The sequence below is a fragment of the Ammodytes marinus genome (genome assembly GCF_949987685.1).
Source record: "Ammodytes marinus genome assembly, chromosome: 16".
Lineage (NCBI taxonomy): Eukaryota > Metazoa > Chordata > Actinopteri > Uranoscopiformes > Ammodytidae > Ammodytes > Ammodytes marinus.
Window position 1 is genome coordinate 17,773,194 of NC_137220.1, and position 27,259 is coordinate 17,800,452.

Genomic DNA, 27,259 nt, shown 5'->3' on the forward strand with positions numbered 1-27,259 from the left:
GGTAGCTGGAAGACAGGGGAGAGGTGCCACTGAGGGAAAAAGGACGGAACAGAGCCACGGTGGGACGAGGGGGTGTGGAGGTTGAAAGGCAGAGAAGGCATGAGGAGAGAAAAACACCTCTGATAGATGGACTGTGTTGTTGTTACACTGCAGTACAGAATGAGGGCGAGAGCGAAAGAGAGAGCCGAGAAGCATTCGAGCTGCCAGCCTTTCGCACGCCACTCAGGGTCCATCGCTTTCTGAAGAGACAGGATACAGGAATCCACGCTGGAGGCGAGGAGGAGGAGGTAGAGGGGGAGGAGGAGGAGAAGGAACCCAGAGGTTCTACACTCAAGATGGCTGCTGTGTCCTCTGCCTCTGACACTGGTGAGTGGCTTTTGCATCCACACCTCACCCACAATTTATCACCCCTCTCCATTCAGCCACAGCCACACTTCACGCCTGGAACCCCAAAGCATAGTGCTGGGAGTTGGGGTGGTGGGCGGGTAACTGTGGGGAGGTGGCGGGTGGGTGGGGAACTGTTGCTCAAGTAAACTTCATGTGTTACGCAGGAAATTATCAGAACCATAAACAGGGAATCATCGATAAACTTCCCTCTCCTCCCTCTGTGTTCTCTCGTATAGTGGTCCAGAGCAGAGCAGGCGTCGTTCCCCTTGTCATCCTCTGAATGTTCCTAGCCCCTTCGGCTTTGTTTGTTTATCCCCTGTTTGTGTAACTTCTCCTGAAAAAGGTGAATCATATCCTGGCTGACCACAAGCCATCCTCTCTGGAAGAGGTCCAAGGTTAGCCTCTTCTCTGAAACAATTCTTCCAAAGAAAGGCTAAGGACAGAGGAAAACAAACAGGGGGCATGCTGGGGAGGGGGATTTAGGGGGATCAGGACAGGAATGAAGGAGGAGACGAGGTTAGCGAGAAGAGGTAGCAAGGAGCTCAGACAAGAAGCAATTTGAAAGAGTGAGGATCAAAATGAGGGAGGGAGAGAACACAATTGCTGTGGAATTAAAGGTCACCTATTATGCAGAATCTTCAACATAAATATGGGTCCCCGACGTGTCTAAAGACTCCCAGGGAGCAAGATAAAAAACAACCCTTTTTATTCACCTCCGCCTTTCTAAAAAAAACCTGTGTTCAAAAACCACAGTCAGCTTTACCTTCCCTTATGATGTCAACCTAATTTAGCACTACCTCCACCTGTGATAAGCACACCGGCCCCAGATACACTTAAATCTAAACTGGCAGTTAGATTCAAACCGTCTAGATTCAGGGACAAAATCAGAGCCGACCTGGCGTTTTGTAAGGCGGGGCTTAAAGAGACAGGCTCTACAAACGGAGCATTTCAGACAGAGGCTGCAAAGAGGCAATTTAGCTTTGCCAACAATGGGAGACATTTAAAAAAAAAATTAATAGACACCCACATTACAATTTTTAATAATAATAATAATAAGTGACATTTAAAGATCACTTCCTCTGCAACTGCATTATCATCCTTGTGGGTATAATAACCTCCAGTCTAACCTTTCTGTGCTCCAACAGAGGACCCCAGGGGCCGCCATCCCCCAGAGCGCAGACTGCTAATCCTAGGGGGCCCACAGTCTGGTAAGACCTCCACCGCCAACAACATCCTGGGGGAGGAGTTCTTTGACAGCGGAGAGGAGACTACTCACAGCAACGTGGGCCAGACGGAGATCTACGGCCGACGGGTCACTGTGGTGGACACCCCGTCATGGGCCATCCCCAGCGACCCGCAGGAGAACGCCCAAGCTGAGGACATGGACATTGACAAAGACAAGGACAAGGACAAGGACAAGGACAAGGACAAGGACGAGGACAAGGACAAGGACAAGGACAATGACAATCCCAAAGCCGAGTCTGACGACCCACCACAGCAGCCCGGGCCGAGCCTTGACAGCGAGGGGCCCTGCATGGGGGCCATCCTCTGCCCTCCTGGACCCCACGCCATCCTGCTGGTGGTGTCCATCACCCAGCCCTTCACTGACATTGAGAGGAGGGCCGCAGAGGAGCAGCTGGGCGCCCTGGGTGGAGGGACCTGGAGGTACTCCATGGTGCTGTTTACCAGTGTGGACAAACTGCCCGAAGGAGTCTTCATTGAGGAGCACATAGCCAACACTGGAGAGTCCTTGCAGTGGCTGGTGGAAAGATGCGGAAGCAGGTACACTGTCTGTTTTCTCTCCTCCACTTTGTTTCTCTCTTTCTCTCCTTCACACAAATCCCATTACAAACAAAGGAACCTGTCGGTTTCAGGGACTTCCCATACTTCCGATGGCCCATTATCCCGACAGCTCAATAGTCTGGCATATTTCACATTGGACCCATAGGCCATTGGTCTGACGGTCTGTCATCTCGAAAATACACACATTCCGTGGAGGTTTTTTGACACCCAAATGTCACCTATTGTGCCAAATGCATTTTATCATGGTTTTTCAACATTAATATGGGTCCCCGGTGTGACTAGAGACTCCCAAAGTATGAGAAAAAACGACCCTCTGATGCTTTTTCTTAATCCAATTGTCCATTGTGGATCTGATGTGTTATGGGTAGGGGATAATATAATAGACCTTATGTGTCTAAAGCCCAAGCTGAGATGACCTTGATGACATCACTGTGACATCATCAGGGTTATTTTATTGTTTTACTTTGTAAAGCTCCTGCAGAAGACACCATTCAACTGTTTCCTCAGGCTGAGTAGTACTTAGTAGTAGTACTCATGATGTGTTTTACGATTTATCAAGTGCTCCTTTAAAAATGAGTTGTTTCCACCGCCAGGTACCATTCCTTTGATAACACTCAGAAAGAGTCCGAAGGCAACACGCAGGTACCTGAGCTCATGGAAAAGGTGGAGGAAATTATCGCCGACAACCAAGGTTTGTTTTTTTACTTCACATTAAATGATATTATTGCATTTCTTGTGCTGTAATACTCCAAATAATAGTACACTTCTGAAATGTCTAAACGGTAGTAGTTACATTATTCACATTCAAACATGAATTGTGCAATAGAAATGATTGAAAGAAATGAATAATTGATAGTGGCTGTCATGCAGGCTGGTACTTTGAGGTGAATGAGCTGATCTTGCTGGAAGAGGAGCAGGCCCGAAAAGCTCTGGAGGAGGAGAGGATGAGGATGGAGGAGCACGCCAGACAGAGGGACCAGATGATTGGTGGACCCCCCAGAGGTATGAGCGAGAGCTCTGCATGTGTGTGTGTGTGTGTGTGTGTGTGTGTGTGTGTGTGTGTGTGTGTGTGTGTGTGTGTGTGTGTGTGTGTGTGTGTGTGTGTGTGTGTGTGTGTGAGAGAGGTTATCATGCTGTTCCTGGAAAAAACAAAACACAGATTTCTAGGAAAAAAGGCTTACTCATCGATACTTTGCTTTCATCCCCAATGGTTTCACTTTCTCTCACACTGTGCCTCCCTCCATCTTTCTCTCTCTGTTGTATACAGAGTTGAGGCTGCTCTTGTTGGGCTGGAAGGGCGTTGGTAAGAGCTCGGTGGGGAACGCCATCCTGGGCCGTCGGTTCTTCGAGTCGGGTCAGGAGACTGAGCTGTGCCTGAGGAAGCAGGCGCTGGTGTCGGGCCGGCGCGTCACCATTGTGGACACCCCGGGCTGGGACTGGTTCTCGGTGAGGCGAACCCCCAAGCGCATCCGCCAGGAATCGCAGCGCGGCGCGGCCCTCCTGCGACCGGGGCCCCACACCCTGCTGCTGGTCCTGCCCGTGGTCTCGTCCCTCACGGCCCGCAAGAGGCGCACGCTGGTGGCCCACATAGAGACTCTGTTTGGAGACGGCGCGTGCCTCCACACCATGGTGCTCTTCAGCTGTGGCGATTGGCTGGGCCGCACGCCCATCGAGGAGCACATACTCAGAGGCGGGAGGGAGCTGCAGAGACTACTGGAGTTCTGCGGGAACTATTACCACGTCCTGGACAGTAAGACACCCGGCAAGGACCGGAGCGTATCAGCCCTCCTGGATAGGATAGAGGAGATGATCAGAGAGAACGGGGACAAGGCCTTCCTCCCCATACAGACAGAGTGGTGTAAGTTCAACATTGGTTGATTTGTATACATATTTTCCTTTGTCTCTTGTTGCAATCTGAAGGAACATTTGTCTATCATCTGTGGATCTAATGGATGACGTTTATATTGTCTAATATCTCTCTAATTTAACTGTGTTGCCTTTGACAGTGAGTGAGGAGAGCTCCTTATCTTCGGACAACACCGAGCCCGAGGATGACTGTCGGGGATGTCAGCTACAGTGACACAGTCGCACTGAAATAAAGGAAAGTGATCCGTCTTTTTTTATCCTTTTCTCCGGAGCCTTTAATAGGACCAAAACATCACCTCATGTAACTCTAAACCTCATCTAGATATCCCGCGCCGACTCCCTAGAGTTTTGAAGGGAACAACAAGTGGCTTGAAGCAGGACTCTCGTCGTGAGTGAGTTTGTTGGAAATGTAAAGACCAAACTGCACCGATGGCACAGAAAAACCTTTCACGTCTGAGACTGAACCTGCGTTCCAAATCGCATCCTTTTTCTTTTTCTATTCTTCATACTAAATCTAGTTAACATGCAGTAGGCATACACTTGGGATATACTTTTACTTATTTATATGATCATAACATTGCACCCTGATCTTGCCTCTTGCTTTTATATCTGTCGTATCTCTGGTTGTTTTTCATACGGAGGCTCTGTCGATGTGACGATTTCAACACTCAAAATTTCGGCCGGATGTACCAGTATTTTTAAGCATACTAAATCTGACCACAAGAATTGGGACATCCTAAATCTTTTTCTTTACAATACTAAATAGAAGAAGTGTGGGTATTGGAACACAGGATAAATGTTCAAAAAACGCTCTCCGAGGAGGAGAACCGTTCTGCTTCTGCTTCGAGGGACCAGTGCTCGGCCCCCCTGTCCATGAGCATGTTCACAGATATCAACTGCTGGTAAAGTGACCCCGTTTCAACACTAAAGAGTAAAGAAATACTCCTCATTGTAGCACTACCATGACTTTTGACTGGATGTTCCAATATATTCATCCCGTTCTGCATTAAGTGCCATTTCTGTCATTCAGTTTCAAGTAGTTTGGATCAATAATGGTCCAAGGGTTCAGAGTGACAAAAGATAATGATGTGTACTAGAAGCTGTGCACACCAGTTTTTTCTGTTACAAAAGTGCACCTTCGGACATGAAACATCCGGTAACATTTTCAGTGATGTTAAAAGTATCTTCCTGAGCATTAGGTTGGTTTCTGCTTAGGGAGTCACAGCTGAAATGCTGCCTCCAGTGCAAAAAAAATCTAGTCCACTCACAGAAACGCTTATTAATGCTGACTGCTAATCTGCTGACGTTTTCATTGAAATCTGAGTTTTTCTGTGAGTTTTTGCTTCGGTTTGCTGGACATGAAAGAGATTCAGTATGTGCACTTTGATTTGAATTGTTCACTTGGTTTCCTTGTGCATAAAGGAATAATGAAGTCCATCCAAAGCAGTAGGCTAACTAAAGAAAGAGTCAGTCTTACTCCATCTCTGCTGAAGCATTCATGCGCACCCAGAGCTTTAAAAACTGTTGGGCTGTATTGAAACAGCAGGCAGGCTCACATCACAGTGAAGCAGTTTTTCTGGTCACGCATCCAGCGCATAGATCGACGATGTAGATTTCAGCTCCATGCCTCAGCATCAAAGCCTGAGAGTGGTAGTGCAGCCCTGTGGCATGGCACTATCCTGTGAGGCTACATTACGCTTTTGCATGCTAACAGAAACCACACAACCTCATGAAACCATCCCGAAGCTCACATTGGGCTTTAACTCCCTTTTTCTACATCATTAAGACATCTGCTCCTGGCACTGGTTGTGGCGTTTTGAAAACATTAAGACATTTAATGTATTCAGCTCTCAGACAGTGCATGCAGACAATTGAGTGCCTACAGAGTTGAAGGTAAGCTCACTTCTTACTCCTCAGACTCCGGTATGACACCACATCCCTTTCACCTTTACAGGGAAAAAAAGGAAAAAGTGGGAAGAGTATTCACGCTCTGAAAGGTACTGTTAAAAGCATATATGACGTGTGACCAAAACCACTGCCATGCTGCAAAGTTTAATTTTTTACAAATGACGTTGTCATTAAAAAAAAGAAGCCTGACACTTCTTCCCTTGTGCTTTACTGACTCTGTGCTTCATTTAGTGATGTAGGCTACCGCAGCACTATGTGACAGACAAAGCATGACTTTACAATTTGATATGATGTTTCAAACATTCATTTTGGAGTCTTAGAGTCCCACCTCACATGTGAATATATTGTATAAGCCGTGTAAAATATGATCTGTGTACGCTTTTAGCGAAAGCATTTTGCACTGTGTAAGTTCCACCACTCTACCGTAGCCAAAGTGACGTTAAATCTTGTGTGGTACTTTACTCATCCCCAGACAACAATAAAAGATATGGATATATCGTTGTGAAGTTTTGTCTGTCATCTTATTCTTTAAATCTTTCGTGTGTACTCTGTCATGAATGTACGGCAGCATTCTCAAAGAAAACGAAAAAACATAATTCTTCCACACATGCAAAACAGATATCTCTGTGGTTGTAATAGTAATTACACAGTATCGTCGCTAGGTGGTACATTAACCAGTACATGTATATATAGGCTACTGACCATGTTAGAAAAATTGTTTCCAAAAATAATGTAAAAATAAGGCATGTGCTTGTGTGTAATCTGTTCTCTTTGGGAAACGGATTAGAAAGAGAATAAATAATAAGATACGATGCTAATTTAATACTGATACTACAAAAGCCTTTCTTTCAAAAAACCTTAGTACTCTTACCACCAGTAAGAGAAAACATTTCTACACACACCATACTGTATTTTGCAAGGTTGTATTGATCTTGGCTGCCTGAAAAAGATGTGACATTTTATATATATATATTGTCCAGAAAGTAGCAATCACGGAAAACACCCTTTAGAATTAGGTCATTCACACAGGCGAGATCCACATGATTAGCCATGTCTCTTTTTTTTCTTTTTCTCTGGAGGAATAATTTCTCTTATTGCAAAGTAGCTTTGTTTGCGCCATCTTGACTTTGGCGTTCCTCCAGATATAGATCCAACGTAAGATGTATGGACTAGAGACTGAACTAATTACAGCGTGTACCGAGGTGCCAGCTGCACACATTTGTGTTGGTAATTTTGGAGCTGTGTCTAGGTCAGCAGTATTTTTTTTTCTTTCCTCTCACAGACTATGAAATGTGTGTTCTATTTATAGCACTCACCAAAACAGGACAGATTTTTTTTTAGATCCGTTTAGTCTGTCATCTTGAGCTTCTTAATAGCTTTTAACTTCACATGACTTTCTGTTTATTAAAGACCTGTGTGCCTGCAGCATGCTGCGGGTCAGGCGGGTTACAATATCCTCTTCCCAGTTTGTTTGGAAGAGGCACCACTCAGAGGGACATCCAAAGGCTCATTGTGTATGTATTATCAGACTGGTAACAAAGACTCAGTTCGAGCTTCCATTGTTAACAGACTAAAAGTAAAACAGGTCATACATTTTTGCTTTACTGATTTAGGCTTGGAATGGTTTGTCGTTCCAGGACAGCAACACTAACCAATAGAGTGCGTGTTCAATATGAACTGGCATTTATGATCTTACATGCCTGTTCAGTGTATACCTTCTTTGACTGTTTGACATTGCTATTGTGTTGAGTGATGTGCACATTTCCATAGCCATTAGAATGTATTGTCCAAGGGAAAACCCCCACTTGCCTATCCACCAACCCTTTTATCTACCTGATAAACAGCCAGGGGAGGAAAAAATAAAAATAAAAATCACTTCAGTTAAGTTTACGACTCTTTATTAAGAGATTCATAATACAGATGGTTGATACACTATAATACATTTTTTTTAAAGACAGCTTACTGGCAAGTTATTGAGGTCCAGAGATAGAAAAAAAAAGGAAATTCAACATTACAAGTAAAAGCAAACAAAGTTTATATACTGAATGGAAAATACTTGTTTCCATAAAACTACTCTAAACATGACTATAATGAGATATACTTTAAAAAGGAGATGTTCTTACAGACGTCTGGATGGTACATCCAAGACATTCTATGTGGGGAGAACACATACTATACCGATATTTGTTTGCATTATAGAAATAAAATCTGCTGATCCAACTAACTTCTTTCACACATACACATCATGTCATGGTAAGGTCCAACCACTAGGGGTCAGCACCTTTTTTGCCTTTGGCCACACGGACCTCCTCCATCAGCTCTTTCAGGTATTCTATCTCCCTGGCCATGGACTCGGCCCTCTCTGTCAGCTCCACATTCTTCCTCTCCAGCCGTGTGTACTCTTCCAGCAGCGTTTCCTGCTCCACTCTCTTCTTCTGCCTGTAACGCGTGGCGGCCGTTTTATTCTGCTCCATCTTCTTCAGTTTCTTGGCCTTTGGTGCCTTGAGAGTTACCCTTTCTTCTCCATCCGCGCCCTGCACTTTGACACTGGGACCTGCTTTGTACGTGGGCTCTGGGTACGGTCTGCTTCTGGAGGGCCTTGGTGGAGAGGAGGAGTGAAGGACCTGTGGTGTGGTGGATAGGGTGGCGGTGGTGATGGCCACTTCTTCTTTGGGGGCCAGCACGAAGACGATGCGGGTCGGTGAAATGGAGAATACCAGCCTGGGGACCTGGGGGACGACAGAAGCCACCACCGCGGGCTTCTCCTCGCTCTCTGAGACATCCACTTCACTGCCCAGGTCCAGGGTGTAGGCCGGGGAGGAGGGGGAGTCCATCAGCGAAGGGGAGGATGGGTAAGGGGATACAGGCTCCGATTTGATTTCCAGCTCCTCTTGTGGCTCCGGGACACACAGGGCAGGGGAAGGGACATCCTGCTCGTCCATGTAGGTTTCAGGCTCACTGACTGTAATGACAGGAGGCTCTGGACAGACAGGTGGGGGTGTGGTCGGGAGAGGGGCGGAGGGAGAACTTGAGAGGATGGGAGCTGGGAAGGTGGGCATTGGGAGAGAGTCGAGCTCCATGGGGCAATCTAGGGAGGCCAGGAGGTCTTCTTGAGAGGCGGGGGAGTCTTCACTGGGACTGCAGGAGCCAATCAGAGAGTCCAGGTCAAACTCGCTCAGATCCACCCTCTCGGCCATCCAGTCCAGGTCACCAAACATGTCCTCTATGAAGCAAAACAAGACATTAGATTAATAAGATTTTCCTTTGATACACTGGCTGTTCTAGAAGAAGTATTTTTAAATGTTTTCTGCACTCTCAGAGTCATTACCTTTGCTTTCATCTGAGACCATGTGTCTCAGCTGAGCAGGGTGGTCCAACCAGGGGAAGGAGAGCAGGTCCGACTCGGCCCCGGCTTTGTCCCCACGGAGGAGGGAGGCCGGCGGCGAGGGAGGAGGGGAGTAGAAGGGAAGAGGTGAGGAGGACGAAGACAGCGATGAGGCAGCCAGGGGCGACACGTCGCCGACCAACGAGGTCCCTCCTCCACCCTCCTGTCGCACTTCTCGGTCAGGGCAAAACGAAAGGAAGTCCACGGCATCAACCATGGGAGCGGAAGACCCCGAGAGTAGGGCCTCCATGTCTTCCAGGCCAAACTGTGAGCTTGTCATCATCATGGTCATAGTGGCTGTTGTTGGTCACAAACAGAGTGCGCGACGAGGAGAGGAAGGCTTCGTATTCTTTTATGCTGTCGAATGGAGCAGCGGTGACGGTTTCCACGTAGGACCTGAGGACAGGGGGAAGAATAAAAGACATGAGTGGTGAAAATGTTATCAATATTGCATATATAAACACCAAAGTAAATACATCAAGATGATGATGTATAGTTAAAACTGTAAACATATCATTTTGTGTGCTTTGTAGTTCTGGTATTGAAATATCAACTGATCTCAAAAGGCAGATCACATTTTAGCACAACACTGCCCCCATCCCTGCAATGCACCTGCTGCTGGACGTCACATGCCTCCACCCAGCTAACTAGTCTTGTGACTATGACGTCAGCGTGTCTCTAAACACGCTCACTCCCGTCACCCTCCCATCCCCACGAACAGCCACACTTTTGTTCTTCTTACGCCTACTACCCGAAGCCGCCATTTTGACCCAAAACGGAAACTAACCATTTTCTGACTGACACGTAAGCGCAGAAAGACAGTCGAAGAAAATAACACATCAGTAGCGACGCCGTCTCTGAAGACAGCATCGACACAGTGGAACATCACTTAAAAACCAAATACATTAAGCACCAATGTCACGTGTTAAGTCATCTCAGTAGCTAATCCTTTAATTAAATATGTCCATTTATACGTATCAAACTATTCGACGGTTCAAGTCATGTTAAATTAATTGTAAGCTAGTAATCAAATGTATTTTAAGTAAACTTTATTAAGCTCTGCTATCCTGCTCGCGCGAATGTCAGGCTGCCGAGGCGCAAGGCCACTGTAGGCCCCCAGCTGTCATCGACGAAATGTTAGCCTATAAAAATAATACTTACGACATTTTTGCTGGGTTAGAAAAGACTCAGTGCACTAGTTGGATGCACTGTTTGGTTGGCTGCTGAGTCGCTGCACTTTCACACTGCCATTTCGGCTAACGGAGCGATGTTCAACAATGCTGTCACTTCGTTTGTTGTTCCTTGGAAGGGAAAATGGCGAACGGTGTGGTGCTGTGCTGATATAGAGGCAAAGCAAGGACTAGCCTGGAGGTATCCTTCCGCAGTTTGCACAGTATCAATCCGCCAATGTTTTTGTATTCCACATTCCTTGCATACAGTAGGCCTACATAGCCTGTCAACCTAAAAAGTAATCACCGTACTACACTGAATAAAAAGAAGATTTGAACTATGTGAGTGATAGGCATTACTTATGCAGTTTATTACTTATATACAAACATATCTACTTATATCCATATAAACGTATTTTGCTGTAAGCCTAATGTAGCCTATTTATCATTATGGTTAAAAAAAAACTATACTGGCTTTAATAAATCACACAATAGGTTTTACAAATATAAAATGTTTATTAAAATATATGTAAATATGGCATTTAATTACAAATAGCAACATTCTTAAACACCTCTTTCTCACACATGACACAAACCAACAAACAAAGAGTCCTTCGCTTCAGCTGAACATTTCCCACAGACGATTCAGGTGCGTGAGTTCATCCTGCAGATTTCGAACCAGCAGTTGAAGCCTAACAGAAAACCTGCCCTTACTTGACTTCTTCAGCCTCTGATCATCCTTCTCTGAGAAATACAGATCAATGTCCTTAGCAAACTCCTGAAGCAGTTTCTCAGAGGACATCCCGGCTGCAGGACCATTCCTACCCTTGTTGGTGTTATTCCTAATCACAAATTGTGACAGATGTGCCATCTTCAGTGAGTCAGACTGGGCTCCTGCCCTCTGTAGCCTGGCGATTTCGTGCCTTCGCAACTCGTTCATACCGAAGAGGATAAAATCCAGACAGTGTTCCAGGTCACAAACATTTGTCCTGTAATCGTATAGTAGTTTCTCAACCGTCTTCCTGTTTAAAATCTTCTTGTTGGCCTTTGCATTTTTCATACCAATACCCCCAGCCGACGCTACCATACCAGCACCGATAGCTGTGGCGATCAGTGAGGCACCCATGGTCACAGGAGCCAAGGCGATACCCAGCACCGCAGTCACGCCTCCCACAGCACCTGTGGTGCCTCCAGCAATGTCAATGGTTTTGTTTTTCTTCTCCATTTTGTCCAGGCTGTTACAGATGGAGCGGAACTCTAAGATGAGCTTCTGCATGGTTTCGTAACGTTTCGTCATGAGATGGTTGTAGAGACACAGGGCCTTCTTCACAGTCATGGCTCTTTGATCAAATGATCTGCACAGAGGGACAGTCACAGTAATGACTTTATCTGCCTAAAGTTACATTTGACACTCAATTGGTATTTCATATCGTCTTTCAGTGTGGTTACCTGATTTCCTCCTCTAAGCTGAGGCCGTACAGCGACGGGGCCATGAAATCAGTCTCTGAGGAAGTGAAAGCAAACAGTTAGATGAGATACTAAACACCTATATATCAAGGTCCTGAGGAGGACACTTAAATCTTTGTGCATTTGGTGCATGGTTACTTATGTAGTTACATACTAAGTGCACTGTCTTTATTTCTGATCAAATTAATGATTCACATTATTGGTGGTGCATAAAATAGTAAAATAATTCAAATTAAATAAAAATTACACACACAACAAACTCAGTTGCTTCTTTAGTCATTATGGAAATTTCACAATCTTGCTAAAAAACAACATTTTAACTCACTTGATACTTTTTTCAACCATCTCAACATCCCGACAATGTCCTGAGGAAAACAAGGTTATTGCGTTAGGGCAAAGAGACAATACATTACTTTCATCGAACCTCTCCAAAGTTCACAATGTTGTATTAAGTCACAGGTGAAACAGTCTTTTGAACAAGAAAAGCCTCTTACATCTGGGTCGTCTGTGATCTGCTGGTAAGAAGCGTAGCAGCCAATCGGATATTGTTTTCCAGAACCAATTGTTGATCTCCTGTGTGTCTGGCAGTGTTAAAAAAAACAGAGTATTGGATCAGAAATTATCCAGCATCCCATATTCTAAATACACAGAAATATGATCTGTTAGGCTTTATAACGTACACACACACATGCAGCCTTTCTCACCATCTTGTCTTCATCCTCTGGCAGGACGTCCAGGTAGGGAGGGTGCTCTATCTCACTGTACAGTGCTTCTGACTGTCCCTCTATTGACTCACATTGTCTCTCTATTGTAGGCACGGGGGGTGGGCTGAACGCAGGTGGTGGTGGTCTGGTCTGTAATAGACAAAGAAGATTCATTATATTGTTACTGTATATCGCACAAAGATAAAGTAAAAGCATTTCCCCTGTACATTTCAAAAGAATCATACACAATTGTCTGAAGTCTGTTTAATGTCTTCTTCACTTTAGGAAAGAAAACTTTGTTGTGGAAAATGCTGAATATTAAGCCACGCTTCAGCCAGGCTTTGCTCCATGTGTCAATGTTGGTCTTTTTAAGCCTGTCAGTTGGATTTGAAGGAAATGTCACAACTACGTTTCAGTCCTTTGGTGGTATTCTCACTTTTGACCGTGCAGATGTTAGCATGCTAACATGCTACACTAATATACATACCTGCTGAAAAATATTAAGTTAAAATTGTCAGCCTGACGTGTTGAGTGCAAAATAAAGAGCTGTGCCAAATGATGTGCTTTCAGCATTTTCAGGTATGGTGTAAAGGAGACTCTGTTGGAAGGGTGACTCCTTTCATCGAGTGAACAATCAATGCATTCCAGCAACAGATTCTTGTGACTCAAAAGATCAAGGAAACACAGTTTTTAAACGAAGAGAGAATGGCTTTGGGAAGATGTATGCATTTCAACGAATCGTTTCAATTTATCTGGTCAGATTGGTTATTGTTGAATCACCTCTGTGTTCCAAAAAATAGGTGAGCCCATTTAATAAATCTACCTAGGTTGTGAGATTTATACCAGGAAATAATTGTGTTGAGGCATGCCTCGCTTGATATTCATAAAATGTAGGGCAGGGATGGGTGGGGTCACTTACTCTCAAGTGCGCAGAAAAAGCTCTTGGAAAGGACTTTACCAAATTTTGTATTTCATGTTGAATGAAAATGGCCACAGAAAAATGGAAACATCTTAAGTGGGCTATATGTGACTTTCCATGACAGTAGAAAAACGCACTTTCTGAACTTTTTGTAGCTATGTTGGCACAGGTCTAAGCACGGTTTGTCACATGTCAGTTCAACTGTTGCTCTCATACCAGTAGAGGCGAGGTTTCAGTCGATGAGTGAGTGCGGGATTTTGGGGTTGGCCGGAGTCTAGGCCTCACTGTGGGTCTGTTTGGGCAGCCTATGGCCTGAGGTGGAACTGCAGGCCCATCTGCGCAGTATGTGGCCTCAGGTATAACTGCAAGTTCAAATGTGCAGTACATGGCCTGAAAATCAAAGACATACATATTGTGGTTTGAGTATAACCACAACATAAAATGTATTCCAACATTTACTTTTCTGGGCACAGTTTTACAAACTTTAATAAGGTTGAGTTGGGTTATAACTTATTGATCATTCAGACAAAGCTATAAAGTTCCTAAAATATTTACTGTTTCACCGTAAGTCCCAAAGACACTCTGCCCTTCCTCAGAGGAAGCTGGTGAGACTGTTGGAGTTTCTTGCGAGGAACTCGTGGACGAAGGTTTGGATTCCTGACTGTCATCAGAGTAGCTCTGTCCAAAAAAATATTGACAGGTGAGTTAACTCAGAAATGACCTTCGATCAGTCCTCTCGCAATGTGTCTTAGAGAAGTCTCACATGTGTTGCAAAAATGTAGGGACGAGCTGAAAAAGAGAAACATATTAGGCTTACCTCAGATTTCAGCGTTGTTGTGAGAGGAAATCTGTCATAATAGACGGAGGGAAGAGGGGGCCGCGGTGGAGGAGTACACTTGATTCTGTCAGTACCGATGCTTGGAGGCTAGCAGAGGAATTAAGGAGGAAAGTAAGCTACAGTCATAATAACAAACCAACTACTTGTATCAGTTAGTTTCATATTAAATCATGGCACACAATGTGTGGGAATGTTAAAAAAAGGTTTAAATATGTTTACAGTATAGTTGCCCAAATACATTTTGGATGGACTGTAAACTTTTTGTCCATCGTCACTATTTGAAACTAGAAATACAGCCATACAATAGTCACTGCAACCTGACAACATGTAAGGCTGCAGTAATCGTTGGTCTTTTACCGGCAATGTCAATTCACTTATCTTTTAGTCATGGTCAACATTTGTGCAATCTTTGAAGAAAATCCCTCAATGCGTTCTTGAGATATTGCGTTCACAATACGTGATCTCACAAAGACCCGGACCTTTGACCTCCAAAAAAAGTGTATCGTCTAATCAAAGTACAGAGCCGGCCCAAGCCTTCATGGGGCCCTAAGCAAAATATGATTAGGGGGCCCCTCTCCAATGTTAGCGCTGCTGAAACTATAGATCTTTGTTAAATATCATTCACACTCCCAGTATTTTCCACTAGTGCCTCCACTGTGCAGCTGTGCAAATATATTATGCAGCTGTGCGAATATATTATACAGCTGAGATTCAGACCCTCCTAGGGGTGTCCGGGGGTATGCCCCCCAGGGAGATTTCTTTAACCTTTTTAAAGTGAAATGCATGAATCTGGAGCACTTTGAGAGGAAAATTAAGAGGCTAAATCTGAGAAATTTTGTGTGAACAAATAATTTGGAGACACTGGGTCAGATGAATTAGAAGCTATTGAAGAAGGACACATGGATTTTCCATAAAAATATTAATATAAAATAAAATATTATGGAGGGTCCTCTGGGTTGGGCTTGGAGCTCTTTTTCTTTTAATATAATGAATGCATTTAAATGCAGTGAGAGGAACGAAGCAGAAGAACTCTGTTGTCCAGCTACTGTATCTTTTTTTCCACAGACGAGGCTGAAATAGGCTATAGACTATACACAGTGCATGGGCAACTGAGGGCAGCCCCATTTCCAATTGTTTTTAAATAAACTCAATACTGTGCATGGATGGGAACGTGACATGATCAGATAATTTCAGATTACCTCCCAGATGAACTGATAACATTTTTAGGCTATTAATTATCTAGACCAAAACATTTTATTCCTTTTTTTGTATGATAACTTACATTTGCATAATATGATGTTAATATCAAACACACTTTTTTTTTGGAGGGGGCCCCCCTGGCGGTCGGGGGCCCTAATCGAACGCTTAGTTCGCTTATGCCTCGGGCCGGCTCTGTCAAAGTATGTGTTTATGCCAAATTTTACAAAAATCCCTCTGTGCGTTCTTAAGATATCGCGTTCAGGAGGCATGAGGTCACAGTAACCTGGAGGTATGAGGTCACAGTAACCTTGACCTTTGACCTCCAAAATCTAATCAGTTCATCCTTGAATCCGAGTGGACATTTGTGCAAAGTTTTTAAAAAATCCCTCAAAGCATTCACGAGAAATTGCAGTCACAAGAATGGCCCTGACAAACTGAAGGACGTAAAGACAAACCAAAAACATAATGCCTCTGACCTTTGGCTATCGCCAGCTCGGAGGCATAGACACAACAAATTTGTGTTGATGTGAGGGAATATGGATATGCTTATCCACTTCCTTGCGAGTGTGATGCGAAGATCAATACTACTCTCATATACATCTAATAAGGCTATAGTTAGCTTATTTTAGCTTAGTCTTTGCTAAGCGTAAAGTTTGGAAACACCTAGCCTGGATTATTCTGAAGCCTACCAGCAGCTCTAAAGCTCACTGATTAACATGTTAGATTTTGTTGTTTAATATGTTTAAAAAAGGCATTTAGCAGGTTCACTGGGAAGAAATGACTACTTCCTGAAGTTCCTGCCTGGAAGCAGTGACTTGGGTTGCGTTCCGAATCGCATACTCTTTCTTTTTTCTATTCTACATACTACATCCGACGATAAAAAGAATCTAGTTAGGATGCAGTAGGCATACTATTGGGACATACTTTACTCTCTTATTTCATCATAACATTGCGCCTTGATCTTGCCTCTTGCTTTTATATCCGTCGCATCCCCGTTTGTTTTCATATGGAGGCTTCGTCGATGTTACGTCACTTCACGTGCGCACTGGATTGTGGGTCAGAATCGCCCAAATAGGATGCACTTTTCAACACTAACAATCTTGGCCGCATGAAGTAGGACATCCGGGTACTTCTAACCATCCTAAATCTGGCCACAAGAATCGGGACATCCTAAATCTTTTTTCTACATACTATATAGTAGAAAGTATGCGATTCGGAACGCAACCTTCCTGTAGTCTCAGCTGGTTGCCTCACACTGACGACAAAACTTCAATTGATGTTGATCTTCTCATCCGCCTCTAAGCAAGGAAGCTATTGATTATTAACTATTCTATACATTTTGATGAGTCCTATTTTGAATAATGACACACACACACACACACACACACACACACACACACACACACACACACACACACACACACACACACACACACACACACACACACACACACACACACACTATTTTAAGGAGTAAATTGAAGCTCAATATTTTTACTTTAAATAACCAATACCTTCTTATAAGTTGAATTTATATAGTGATTGCCTCCGTTGACTGCTGCTGTGGGTTTCCTGGAGGTCACATTCTTGCACATTGGTGGTCTAGGAGGAGGGCCACCAGGACAAGTCTTCACATCTGAAGGGGCTTCACTGAGTTGGGGACTCTGACGACACAAGCATGTAAAAAAAAATCTATATGTGCAATTATGAGAAAAACACATCAACAGCATGTGTCAAAACCCCTCAACTCACCTCTGTATTAGTGGCATCGGTAGGTTTGTCTACAAGGTCCACAGTGTTGCTGGTGTTACACTGGGACATTGGTTTCAATGTAGACCTGGGACGAGGAACAGGCTTGATTTTGACCTCTGACTGACCTCCATCTGTGAAAGCAGCCTGGAAAAAAAAGTGTAAGAGAAAATTACATTAGTAATAATGACGCATGAGAACTGCAGTTATTATGTTACAAGGATGTAAAACAACTGAAAAAACCCAACAGAGGGTTTAAAGGAATGCCTTTATCTCCGCGCCAAAAAAAGCAACTTAAATAGAAACCGCCCAGAAAGTGTGCGATGGAACGCGCTGATAACATGCAAATACCAGCAGCAAACACCCAGGTACATCACCCGGCAATGCATGCATTCTGATGAGCTGTTAAGAGGAATCCTTTTTTATTTTACCACTGATGCATCCAGGTCTTCGTAGGCAGACTGTGGGATGTCGGAGGAGCAGGTGATGGCAGCTTTCATCTTGTTGCCTTTCCTGGGGGGCTTGGGCGGCTATGGGGTTTAATAATGACAACAATGTATCTCTAGTATCAGAAGCATGAAGTATTAGATAAGAGCAAAGGCTGCCGGACAGGAAGTCATTAGTTTGGTGTCTTTTCCTGGTTACGTAAAGACATGCTACAACAAAAGGTTGTTGTTATCTGTTACCTAACCGGGAAGTTTTACAAACATGAATGCAGGGAGAGGTTTTGTCTTTTACAAAAGTGAACTGTAGATCATCAAATTCAAACCCCTCAACATATTTTGCTACATTTTTACCATACTGTACATCTCTAATTGAATGTATTGGTTGATTGATGGTGCTAATCAACAGTGAAAGTATCCATCACGGACAGGTTCATCTGCCCCTGTTAATCCCCAAGATTTAGGGGTGAGTCACATATATCGGACAAATCGGAATTTTTAACATTTAGACAAGAAAAAAATGACAAACTTAATCGTGGCTGAATTCCATTTATCTGCTTGAGTCTAGGTCCTGACATTGTGCCTGCTGGCCCACTGTCACACTGTCATTGATGACTGGGACACTTGAATAGAACAGAGCTAATATTATTCACATCACCTGTGCTTTAACTACAAGTCCAAACGCCTGCTGTGAAAATATTATATTGTAGCTGTCACTTTTCTGTCACCTTTTTTCTACTCCTGAGCAGTGTAAAACAAACTGCATAAAATATGTAAAGTATTACAAACCAGGTATGCTGACGTAAATCAAAGCTAAAGCCGTCAGAGGAAAAAGACAGACGCATACAGTGACATCCTTAGCCAGACTGTTTACGCAATGGACTGTTGTCATACGGGTACATTTTTACCACAACATGCAATTATCTAATTAGACTCAAGTGCCGTTTTTTGGAATGCATCGAGAAACACCCGAGCTGAGATCAGCGTTTAACCCAGATTGAGTTGTTTAGACATGTGCTTTTCTGATGGCATTTGTGCTATATGCCAAAAACATCCTATCAATGCAACACACTTTTCTGGGGATTAGAGCGTTTTAAGTATTTTAAGAACACCGCTTTGTGCTGCTTATTTAGTTTGTGTTTCATTGTTTGGGCTAAAATCGTATCGCCTAATTGACTGCATTACTAAATAATGTACAAAGCCCCAGACAGAATATCCAATTTGCTCCAGTCTTCTGATCAGTGAATTTGGTGGCACAAGCAAATCTCATGTGAAATACCGTTTCTGAGTCCCTAAACAATGAGACTGATGGACCAAGGTTGAAGATAGGCGAACCCTGGATGCTAAGAGATAAAACCATTGTGTTCCTCTGTCACATGTAGCTTGGGTTCTCTTTTCTAAAATATTTAAGACGTATTTACAGAACTAGAACTATTTACACACAACAGAAAGAGCTGATCTTACCGTCATGGTGCAGTTTGGAGGACGTTGTCCTCTCTAATCACTCCGCGGTTTGATCCCTTGAATAAAGCTCAACGTTTTATTCCAATGTTTTCACATGCCCTGCACGTTCGTCAGGACACAGATGCCACAGATACCTGCTCCACCCTCTGTGTTTCACTCGCCTCTATTGCTGTCATGCTGTCTGTCATGCAGTGGTAAGGAGCATAAAGGTGTGGTTTACCTGTTTTACCTGCTTTTAATACCATACAGCCCCACCTGTTGGTGGATAAACTGACTGGGCTAGGGGTGAACCATAAACTCATAATCTGGATTAACAGTTTTCTAACAAACAGGACTCAACAGGTTAGGTTTAACTCAGCGACCTCCACCTCTAGGCCCATCAATACCGGGGCCCCTCAAGGGTGTGTTTTGTCCCCTCTACTCTACACACTCTATACTACTAATGAGTGCCGAGCTAGCACATCCACACACACTTTCTTCAAATACGCAGATGATAATGCCATTGTTGGGTATTTGAAACCAGATAGCTCAGCGCTAACCAGCTTTGAGGAAGAGATGAGTAACTTCACCAAATGGTGTGAAGACAACTTCCTGGCTGTTAATGCAAATAAAACAAAATAAATGGTAATATATTTTAGACGTCATAAAAGTGAGATCCCTAACAGCACTGTAAATAAAGGTCAATCAGAACCAAAAGGTTTAGCTTGTAATTGGTCCCTTCTGCTATTAGACTTTTTAATGAAAGACAAAGGTCAAGATCATGAACACTGTGTTTTTCTTTTACTGTTTTTAATTTTTAATTTTTTTAATGTTGTCTTTAGGCCTGCTACTGATTCACTGATGAACTGAACAATGTATTCTTAAATGTTGTTGTTGTTGTTGTTGTTGTTGTTGTTGTTGTTGTTGTTGTGTGGCGTGCCCACAAACACGTCCAACCAGCCGAGTGAGTGCAATCGTGACTGCGACTCACTGCTTCGTTCTTTGTTTGAAGGGAAGCTTGTTCAATGAGTCACTTTGAATTTAATTTGTGTTGTATGTTTGTTTAGATTTTAAAATTAAATTATTTGGAATGAGTATTCTTTTATCATCACAGAGTCATGTTACAACAGAGTGCTTGTGGAAATCATTCCAGCCCAGGACAAAGATTGCCTGATTGACATACGTTGTAAATTCCCCACTGTTTCCAGTCTTTATGCAAAGCCTAACTATCAGGCTGCTGGCAATAGCTTTACATGTGCCATAAAACAAACATATATGAGAACTTAGTATCAATCTTCTTATGTAACTCTCAAGGAAGCAAATACGGATATTTCCCAAAGATTTTGATCTGCTTTCAAAGGTGCTGAGTGTGTGTTGTGTAATAACATGAATTTTGGCATCATCTAGTGGAGAAAGTTCTAAGCTAATTACTAAAGATGGCATTATACCATTGCCTCAAGTCTTCTGTGCTACTGCTGGAGCCCCACAACTATGTAAAGATAAAACTCAAATGTCTAAGGTAATAAAATAAACAACAACTTTTATTTTCAAGCAATTATAAACCAATTGAAAAATAGTGAATATTTACATATTGTATTCAAATCCTTTCTAATTCTACCAGGTCTGTTCCGAAAACGGCAATTCCCTTTACTCCTTTAAGGGAAAACATTTGTACAGATTAAGATCTATCTTTTTGTCACTGGTTAGGGTTGAAAATAGAGGTTAAAGTTATTTTGTGGCTCTGAAATAAGGGAGAAAATATGAGGTATGACATGCCAGACTTGAACCTGGAGGAACTGTCTTATGTTTGAAAATATAAGACAAAACTTCAAAATAATAGCCTGAATAAATGTAAGCATATTCTACCCTAATTGACTGTAAGAATTGGGGGACTGGTATGCCTATAATTGAATTGCAATTCTAAACCAGAAGAACCCCTTTAATTTGTATTTGTTAGATGAGGGGGTGACATCATTGTATAGGTAGGCTACATTTAATCAGAAAAGCTATAGGCCAAAGAAATGCTGAACTTACTTATTTTTAGGATTTAGTCTATGAATATATATTGTTTTTGTATTAAGAAAGTATTTGCAGTATATTCTCCGGCCTTTACTCAGAAAAACGGCGTTGGTGGTGGGTTGATGAAAGAAGACGCAGTTTGAGGCAGATGAGGAGGTCTCAGGAACAATTCTTTTTTATTCAAACAACAAAACTCATCCTGCAGTCAAAACGAAGCCAATAAGAATTTAAAGTGTTTGTAGCCAAATAAACTAATAGAGGTACCTACACAAAACAAAAAGCTATGAAGAGTTCCTTAGTTTGAGACCTGACTTTTTCCAGAATTGTGGCTGCTTTTAACCCTAACCAGCTCCACCCTAATGGTCAGAGGGCAACCTCTGGCCCCCAGAGGACATCCTGAGTTTAGTCATCACCTAGAGTCGATATGTCACGTTGGCCAAGAAGTCTGATTCAGCAACTTTTAAGACAATGCTGATGATGATGATGATGATGATGATGGCCAGGGTCAATAAACTACTGTTAACTCTTAGCCAGACTGTCTTTGATTAACTCACAAGACAGTCACCTTTGTGTGAAATTTGAATGATCTACAGGTCAGCCTTGAGGGTTTCCTCACTCAAGCAGCTGACATCCCTGACTTTGCCCCCTGCCAGATGAGGCTAACTGTCTTTGTCTCCTCTGTAGCAGTAGACCTTAATATAAAATGTATAGTAACATAATACACTACAGTAATCTTAGAATGTGTCATAACAACATTATCTGTCAAATAATGGCGAGAAATGCAACAAACAAAACAAGAACTAAAAGCAAGCATATTTCTATTATACTGTATGAAATGCTAGACTTGACAAACATCTGCACGATGAAGTAGTATTTGCCCTATAATAATTAATTTAAGTCACAGTTACACTCGTGACAGTTATCAGACCCAGTGCGACGGTTTATATTAGTGGGTGACGGCCATCCTCTTCTACCAATCAGAATACCTCACTGATTATTTTCCTCCAATCACAGAGCCCCAGTGCGGGGAAAACCGAGTAAATGCGGATATTGCCGAAACGCTTCCATTTATCCCTCTGCGCCACTTGAAATATTTGTCTGTGTTTGAGCGCTTGTAAGTTGCGGAAACAATATAAAAGTGTTTGTTATTTCCCTGCGGGCAGAAATGACAAGGCTGAAGATATGGTATATCCTCGGGGTGCTGCTGATAGCTCAAAGCGCCGCCATTATCAGGTAAATACTGTTTTGTCAGCTCATGTTTTTGGTAACTAGAGCGAAATAACGTTACATTTCTGCCTATATCACTTAAAAGCAATGGACAAGTAGACTTATGCGTTATTGTATGCAGGTGTATATGGACGCGCGTGTTTGTGTTTACTTCCTTGTTCTCTCATAGGCTATAGTCGTAATTATCCCCACGTGTGTCCAATTAATGTGCGTTTTCTAATTTAATTTACCTACCAACGCACTTTGTTCAGCTCGAACGGTTACGAAGTCTGCATGAAGTGCGAGCGCTGTCAGGAAGCATCCTTGCACTTTACGCACGCGCACAGTTGTGCTTGTGACGCCTAATTCGATGGTACCTCATTTCAGAGTTCCCCTTCATAAAACCAGAAGCCTCCGCCGCCTGATGAGCGACAATGGGATGTCTCTGGAGGAGCTGCGGGCTTTAGCGACGAGCACCGGGGCACCGGACAGCTCTCCCTCCCCTCAAGTGCCCGTGGAAAGGCTGACCAACTTTATGGATGTATGTTGGCCTGCAGTGCACTTTCAGTAAAAGTTTAACACAGATTGCAGCTCTCCCCAACGATGTCAGCACAAACTAGTAAAATAAAATATGTTAAAGGTGCTTCTATGAACTTTCAAATATTTCTATTTATTTCCCCCTGATGATCACAAATCACATGTAACAGTAAACGAGACCATCAGTGCAAAGAATGGTATTTTTATAGTTTTTCTTTATGCCTTTGTCATGGGTATGATCATCCAGTAACAGCTGGTGTAGTAAAAACACTGCTTTTGTCCAAAGAGGGATCAAGAAATAGCACAAACTGAAAGTTCTTCAGAGCATCTTAAGTTGACATGGTATTAAAAAGATTAAAAGGCACAGTGTGTAAAGGTAATTGGTGTCTTTCAGAACAGACTGAGTAGAAATGGAATATAATATTCATAACTGCTTTAATAAATGTATAATCACAATACAAAAAAGTGTTATTTTTAAAACTTAAGAATGAGCGTTTTATATCTACATAGGCTGCCATGTTACACCGCCATGTTTCTACAGTAGCACAGATCAAACTATAGGGACATGCATGTTTGGGGGTCCACCAAAAATGTACTTGTTGGAAGACCAGAAGAATGACTGAGTATGATGATAAATAACTAAATGTATCTTCACCTCATCATCACTTGCTATGGTCGAGAAACTTGAGGCAGTGGTGGATGACACCATCACATTTAGTATCTAGCTTCTTGTACTTGAAGGCCACTGTAGCATCTGTACATTCTCAGAACCGTTGTGGTAGAAACGGAGAATTGCAATCTAGATTTATCACCACTAAAATACACCTTATCTTCACACTGCACCTTTTTAATGTTCAATCTTTCCTCAGGCCCAGTACTATGGGTTGATCAGCATTGGAACTCCCCCACAGGACTTCACTGTGCTGTTTGACACCGGCTCCTCTAACCTCTGGGTCCCATCTATTCACTGCTCTTTCCTCGACGTGGCCTGCTGTAAGTTTAGCTCTTTTTTTTTTTGCTGAAGTGACTCACTCAACACACTGTTATATTGGTGTTATCTACTTCCTGGAAAGTGCTTACTGCGTTTATCCACTAGTACAGACTACCAAAGCCTAGCATTTTGAAAAGCCCTAATTCTCTGCCATAATTAACAGTGTTTACTCATTGTAATAAATGAGTGTCGGATAAAGATCTTTCAATATAATATTATTCTTTAATCTAATATTAAAGAATATTTATTAGCTGTGATTTATCAATCTAAATTGTTTACAGCCATTGACTGATTATGAGACAATGGTACCCTAACCCTAAGTGGGGTATAAGGGATGGCCAATCCCTCTCCTGGCCCTTGCTTTATGTCAAAAACCCTTTTTTAAGGATGTATTATTGTTAACATTTTGACAAGTCAATTAAACCTGCAAACTTCCATTGTGATTGACCATATTCTCTCATTAGGGCTTCATCATCGCTACAACTCAAAGAAGTCAAGCACATACGTTCAGAATGGCACCCAGTTCTCCATCCGGTACGGCAGAGGCAGCTTGTCCGGCTTCATCAGCGAGGACACAGTCTCTGTGCGTTTTTCACACACAGCCCTTTCTGTGTTGCACTACATTCCTCGGTATTTGGTGGTCATGCCTTCCCGATCATTTAATTAAAATGCCTCGTGCTTTCTATTCTGTACGGGTGTCTCTCTCTCCTTTCCATGGGCTCGCAGGTTGCAGCTCTGCCTATTCCCGGCCAGCAGTTTGGCGAAGCGGTGAAGCAGCCTGGCATCACATTTGCAGTGGCACGTTTCGACGGGGTCTTGGGCATGGCTTACCCCTCCATATCCGTAGCTAATGTCACCCCGGTGTTTGACACGGCCATGGCTGCCAAGCTGCTGCCCCAGAACATTTTCTCTTTCTATATAAGCAGGTGGGTTTCTGATAGAAGAATGTATTCTTTAAACAGGTATAAACAATGACATTCTAATCAACCAGCTTGACAACTGCTACCTTCTGGGTTTTTCTAACTTGGTCTTGACTTTGTTTTTCACTGCTATATCAAATTAACAGCCACTGCCAGTTGTCAATTCAGTCACCAAGGTGTTTTCCCTATTGTGAAGGGAGTTGGCACTTTTTTTTTAAATAAAACAACTCCTGTTTTTGTCTATCTGTTTTTAAGAGACCCAACAGCAGCAGTAGGAGGAGAGTTGATGCTGGGTGGGACAGACCCCCAGTACTACACTGGAGACATGCACTATGTCAATGTCACACGAAAGGCCTACTGGCAGGTCCAGGTGGACGGGTGAGGAACAACCTCTGTGTGGTTCTATTATCACAGGGAACTGGAGAGGTGTGGTCTGGGTTTACACACTTTCTGTTCTGCATTTGTCATGGACACACTCAAGACTTGTGTCCAAGACAAATGCCGAACAGAAAGTGTCAACCCTGACTAACTTTCTAACTTTCCTGACTAAATATTCTCACAGGTGAAATTAATAAAAAGTTTGTATCTAAAATTGGTGATTGGAATAGTTGATATGAGCATTTGCTTGTTCATAGAGGCAGCAGTACAGTCAATATTATAGCCGATATCTAAGCAGGTGTTGGAGATTAACCAATGCTCCTTGTCTCTCTGCCCTGCCATACAGAGTTCAAGTTGGCAACCAGCTGACTCTTTGCAAATCCAGTTGCCAGGCGATTGTTGACACTGGAACGTCCCTGATTGTAGGACCCGTGGAGGAAGTCAGAGCACTGCACAAAGCCATCGGAGCTCTGCCCCTGCTGATGGGAGAGGTAGAGCGGACTGATGTTAAACAAAGGCCTCCACTTAATGCCATGGGTCTGGTTATAGCTAGACTTACTGTAACACAGCACATCTCCTGCTGCATCACTGACTCTGCTTTGAAACCTCTCTCCTCCTTTCTAGTACCTAATTGACTGTAAGAAGATCCCAACTCTCCCCGCCGTCTCCTTCAACATCGGAGGAAAGATGTTTAATCTGACGGGAGAGGATTATGTTATGAAGGTAGATGCACCCGGGTCCGACGGAAGACATTCAGTTTTGGTTTGGTCAAAGCCAGTTATTTAAACTAATATAAAAGGAGTATGCCATTCCTTCAAAGATATTAAAAGTAGGCCTACATGTAACGTGACATGGTTGTGTCTCTTAGTAGTCAAAATGGTGCATTAAATCCGATATAAAACCTGACTATTCCTTATGGACACAGTCACTTGTAGTTCCCAATAGAGTTGAGTCTCTTATCCATCCATATGTGCATTTAAAGATTCAGTTAAAGCCAATAAAGCTTCAGAAGGCTGACTTGGCCAAACCAAGGGAGTATCTTTTGAAAGTTAGGGTTTATCTTAAAGAGACTAATGACTTTCAGTGGGCATGCGAGTACTATCTTTAGGTCTGACCTTATCTTTGACATGCAACTAAGAGTTATTCTCCCTTTTTGTTGCAGGAGTCTCAGATGGGTTCATCGATCTGTCTGTCAGGCTTCATGGCCATGGATATCCCGCCTCCTGCCGGGCCCCTGTGGATTCTAGGAGACGTATTCATTGGGAAGTACTACACTGTGTTTGACAGGAACGCTGATCGTGTGGGCTTTGCACCTGCCAAGTAGTCTGGTGAATAATGTATGGAACATGTCACATTTGACAGTGTGTCATTTGATTTGCAGCAATCAAAAGCATTTAATGGTATTTTATCATTTACATGAGAAGCTGGTTTCTGATGAGCAAGTACAATGCTACATTAATAGCAGCTTCCACATATCTAGTAAAGAGTAAATATGGGTTCTGCCACTGAACAAAGGGACTGCCACACTCTTTTTCATGTACTTGTCTTTGAAGCTGCTTTTTGAGACAACGATCTTGATCTTTGTATTTTTCTTGTAATTTAGATTCTCTAGGGGCAACTTAAATTTTGATGTACTTGTTTCATTCCTAGCAACTGAACCACATTCCCAGTCTCCAATGCCGCTTAAATAACTGGGGCTGCTTTTGTACGTACACTGAAGGTTTTTTTGGATGATTCTTTTAACATGCCTATGTAAATGTATAACAAAACTCAGTGAATAAAATCTTGAATAAATGTCCTGTCAACGTTTTTTTTTTTTTTTTTTTTTAATTGGTAAGCTACAAAGGAGTGTGTAACATCAAAATATTTCAAACTTATTGTAACCTTGGAAAAGAATCAGTCATGAACAAATGTGATGTAATTTGTA

At 42.8% G+C, this 27,259-nt stretch overlaps 4 protein-coding genes across 5 annotated transcripts; 2 read left to right on the plus strand and 2 right to left on the minus strand.

The window, feature by feature from the left end:
* Nucleotides 1–335: 335 nt before the first annotated feature.
* LOC307263536 (GTPase IMAP family member 8) lies at nucleotides 336–4,270 on the plus strand (the record flags this gene model as incomplete). Its single annotated transcript, XM_080044698.1, has 6 exons — nucleotides 336–366; nucleotides 1,533–2,169; nucleotides 2,784–2,881; nucleotides 3,061–3,192; nucleotides 3,458–4,048; nucleotides 4,197–4,270. 6 exons carry the CDS (start codon nucleotides 336–338, stop codon nucleotides 4,268–4,270), a joined length of 1,563 nt encoding a protein of 520 aa, XP_079900824.1.
* Nucleotides 4,271–7,851: 3,581 nt separating this feature from the next.
* atf4b (activating transcription factor 4b) lies at nucleotides 7,852–10,677 on the minus strand. Its single transcript, XM_080044783.1, has 3 exons — nucleotides 10,511–10,677; nucleotides 9,293–9,745; nucleotides 7,852–9,187 (listed from the first exon to the last, which is right to left on the minus strand). The coding sequence occupies exons 2-3, from the start codon at nucleotides 9,639–9,641 to the stop codon at nucleotides 8,232–8,234; spliced, it is 1,305 nt and encodes a 434-aa protein (XP_079900909.1). The 5' UTR covers nucleotides 9,642–9,745; nucleotides 10,511–10,677; the 3' UTR covers nucleotides 7,852–8,231.
* Nucleotides 10,678–11,025: 348 nt separating this feature from the next.
* LOC307262389 (uncharacterized protein) lies at nucleotides 11,026–19,453 on the minus strand. Of its 2 annotated transcripts, XM_080043256.1 has the most exons (12): nucleotides 19,303–19,453; nucleotides 17,827–17,925; nucleotides 17,399–17,542; nucleotides 17,161–17,310; nucleotides 14,426–14,533; nucleotides 14,164–14,286; nucleotides 13,825–13,998; nucleotides 12,690–12,839; nucleotides 12,480–12,566; nucleotides 12,311–12,350; nucleotides 11,968–12,022; nucleotides 11,026–11,873 (listed from the first exon to the last, which is right to left on the minus strand). In XM_080043256.1, exons 1-12 carry the CDS (start codon nucleotides 19,306–19,308, stop codon nucleotides 11,138–11,140), a joined length of 1,872 nt encoding a protein of 623 aa, XP_079899382.1. In that variant the 5' UTR covers nucleotides 19,309–19,453; the 3' UTR covers nucleotides 11,026–11,137. The 2 variants fall into 2 exon arrangements, with proteins under 2 accessions (XP_079899382.1, XP_079899383.1); XM_080043257.1 differs by lacking the exon at nucleotides 17,827–17,925.
* Nucleotides 19,454–22,357: 2,904 nt separating this feature from the next.
* Nucleotides 22,358–27,120, plus strand: napsa (napsin A aspartic peptidase). The gene is made up of 9 exons (XM_080044337.1): nucleotides 22,358–22,533; nucleotides 22,894–23,047; nucleotides 23,913–24,036; nucleotides 24,499–24,617; nucleotides 24,761–24,960; nucleotides 25,210–25,332; nucleotides 25,679–25,823; nucleotides 25,957–26,055; nucleotides 26,495–27,120. Exons 1-9 carry the CDS (start codon nucleotides 22,466–22,468, stop codon nucleotides 26,654–26,656), a joined length of 1,194 nt encoding a protein of 397 aa, XP_079900463.1. The 5' UTR covers nucleotides 22,358–22,465; the 3' UTR covers nucleotides 26,657–27,120.
* Nucleotides 27,121–27,259: the final 139 nt, after the last annotated feature.

Coding starts and splice junctions, on each gene's coding strand:
- LOC307262389 (XM_080043256.1), bottom strand. Junction 12,351..12,479: donor AGATCACAGACGACCCAGAT/GTAAGAGGCTTT, acceptor TGTTTTCCTCAG/GACATTGTCGGGATGTTGAG. Junction 12,023..12,310: donor ATGGTTGAAAAAAGTATCAA/GTGAGTTAAAAT, acceptor TCACTTCCTCAG/AGACTGATTTCATGGCCCCG.
- atf4b (XM_080044783.1), bottom strand. CDS start 9,641: ATGACCATGATGATGACAAGCTCACAGTTTGGCCTGGAAGACATGGAG. Junction 9,188..9,292: donor GGTCTCAGATGAAAGCAAAG/GTAATGACTCTG, acceptor TTTGCTTCATAG/AGGACATGTTTGGTGACCTG.
- napsa (XM_080044337.1), top strand. CDS start 22,466: ATGACAAGGCTGAAGATATGGTATATCCTCGGGGTGCTGCTGATAGCT. Junction 23,048..23,912: donor GGCTGACCAACTTTATGGAT/GTATGTTGGCCT, acceptor ATCTTTCCTCAG/GCCCAGTACTATGGGTTGAT. Junction 25,824..25,956: donor TGCCCCTGCTGATGGGAGAG/GTAGAGCGGACT, acceptor CCTCCTTTCTAG/TACCTAATTGACTGTAAGAA.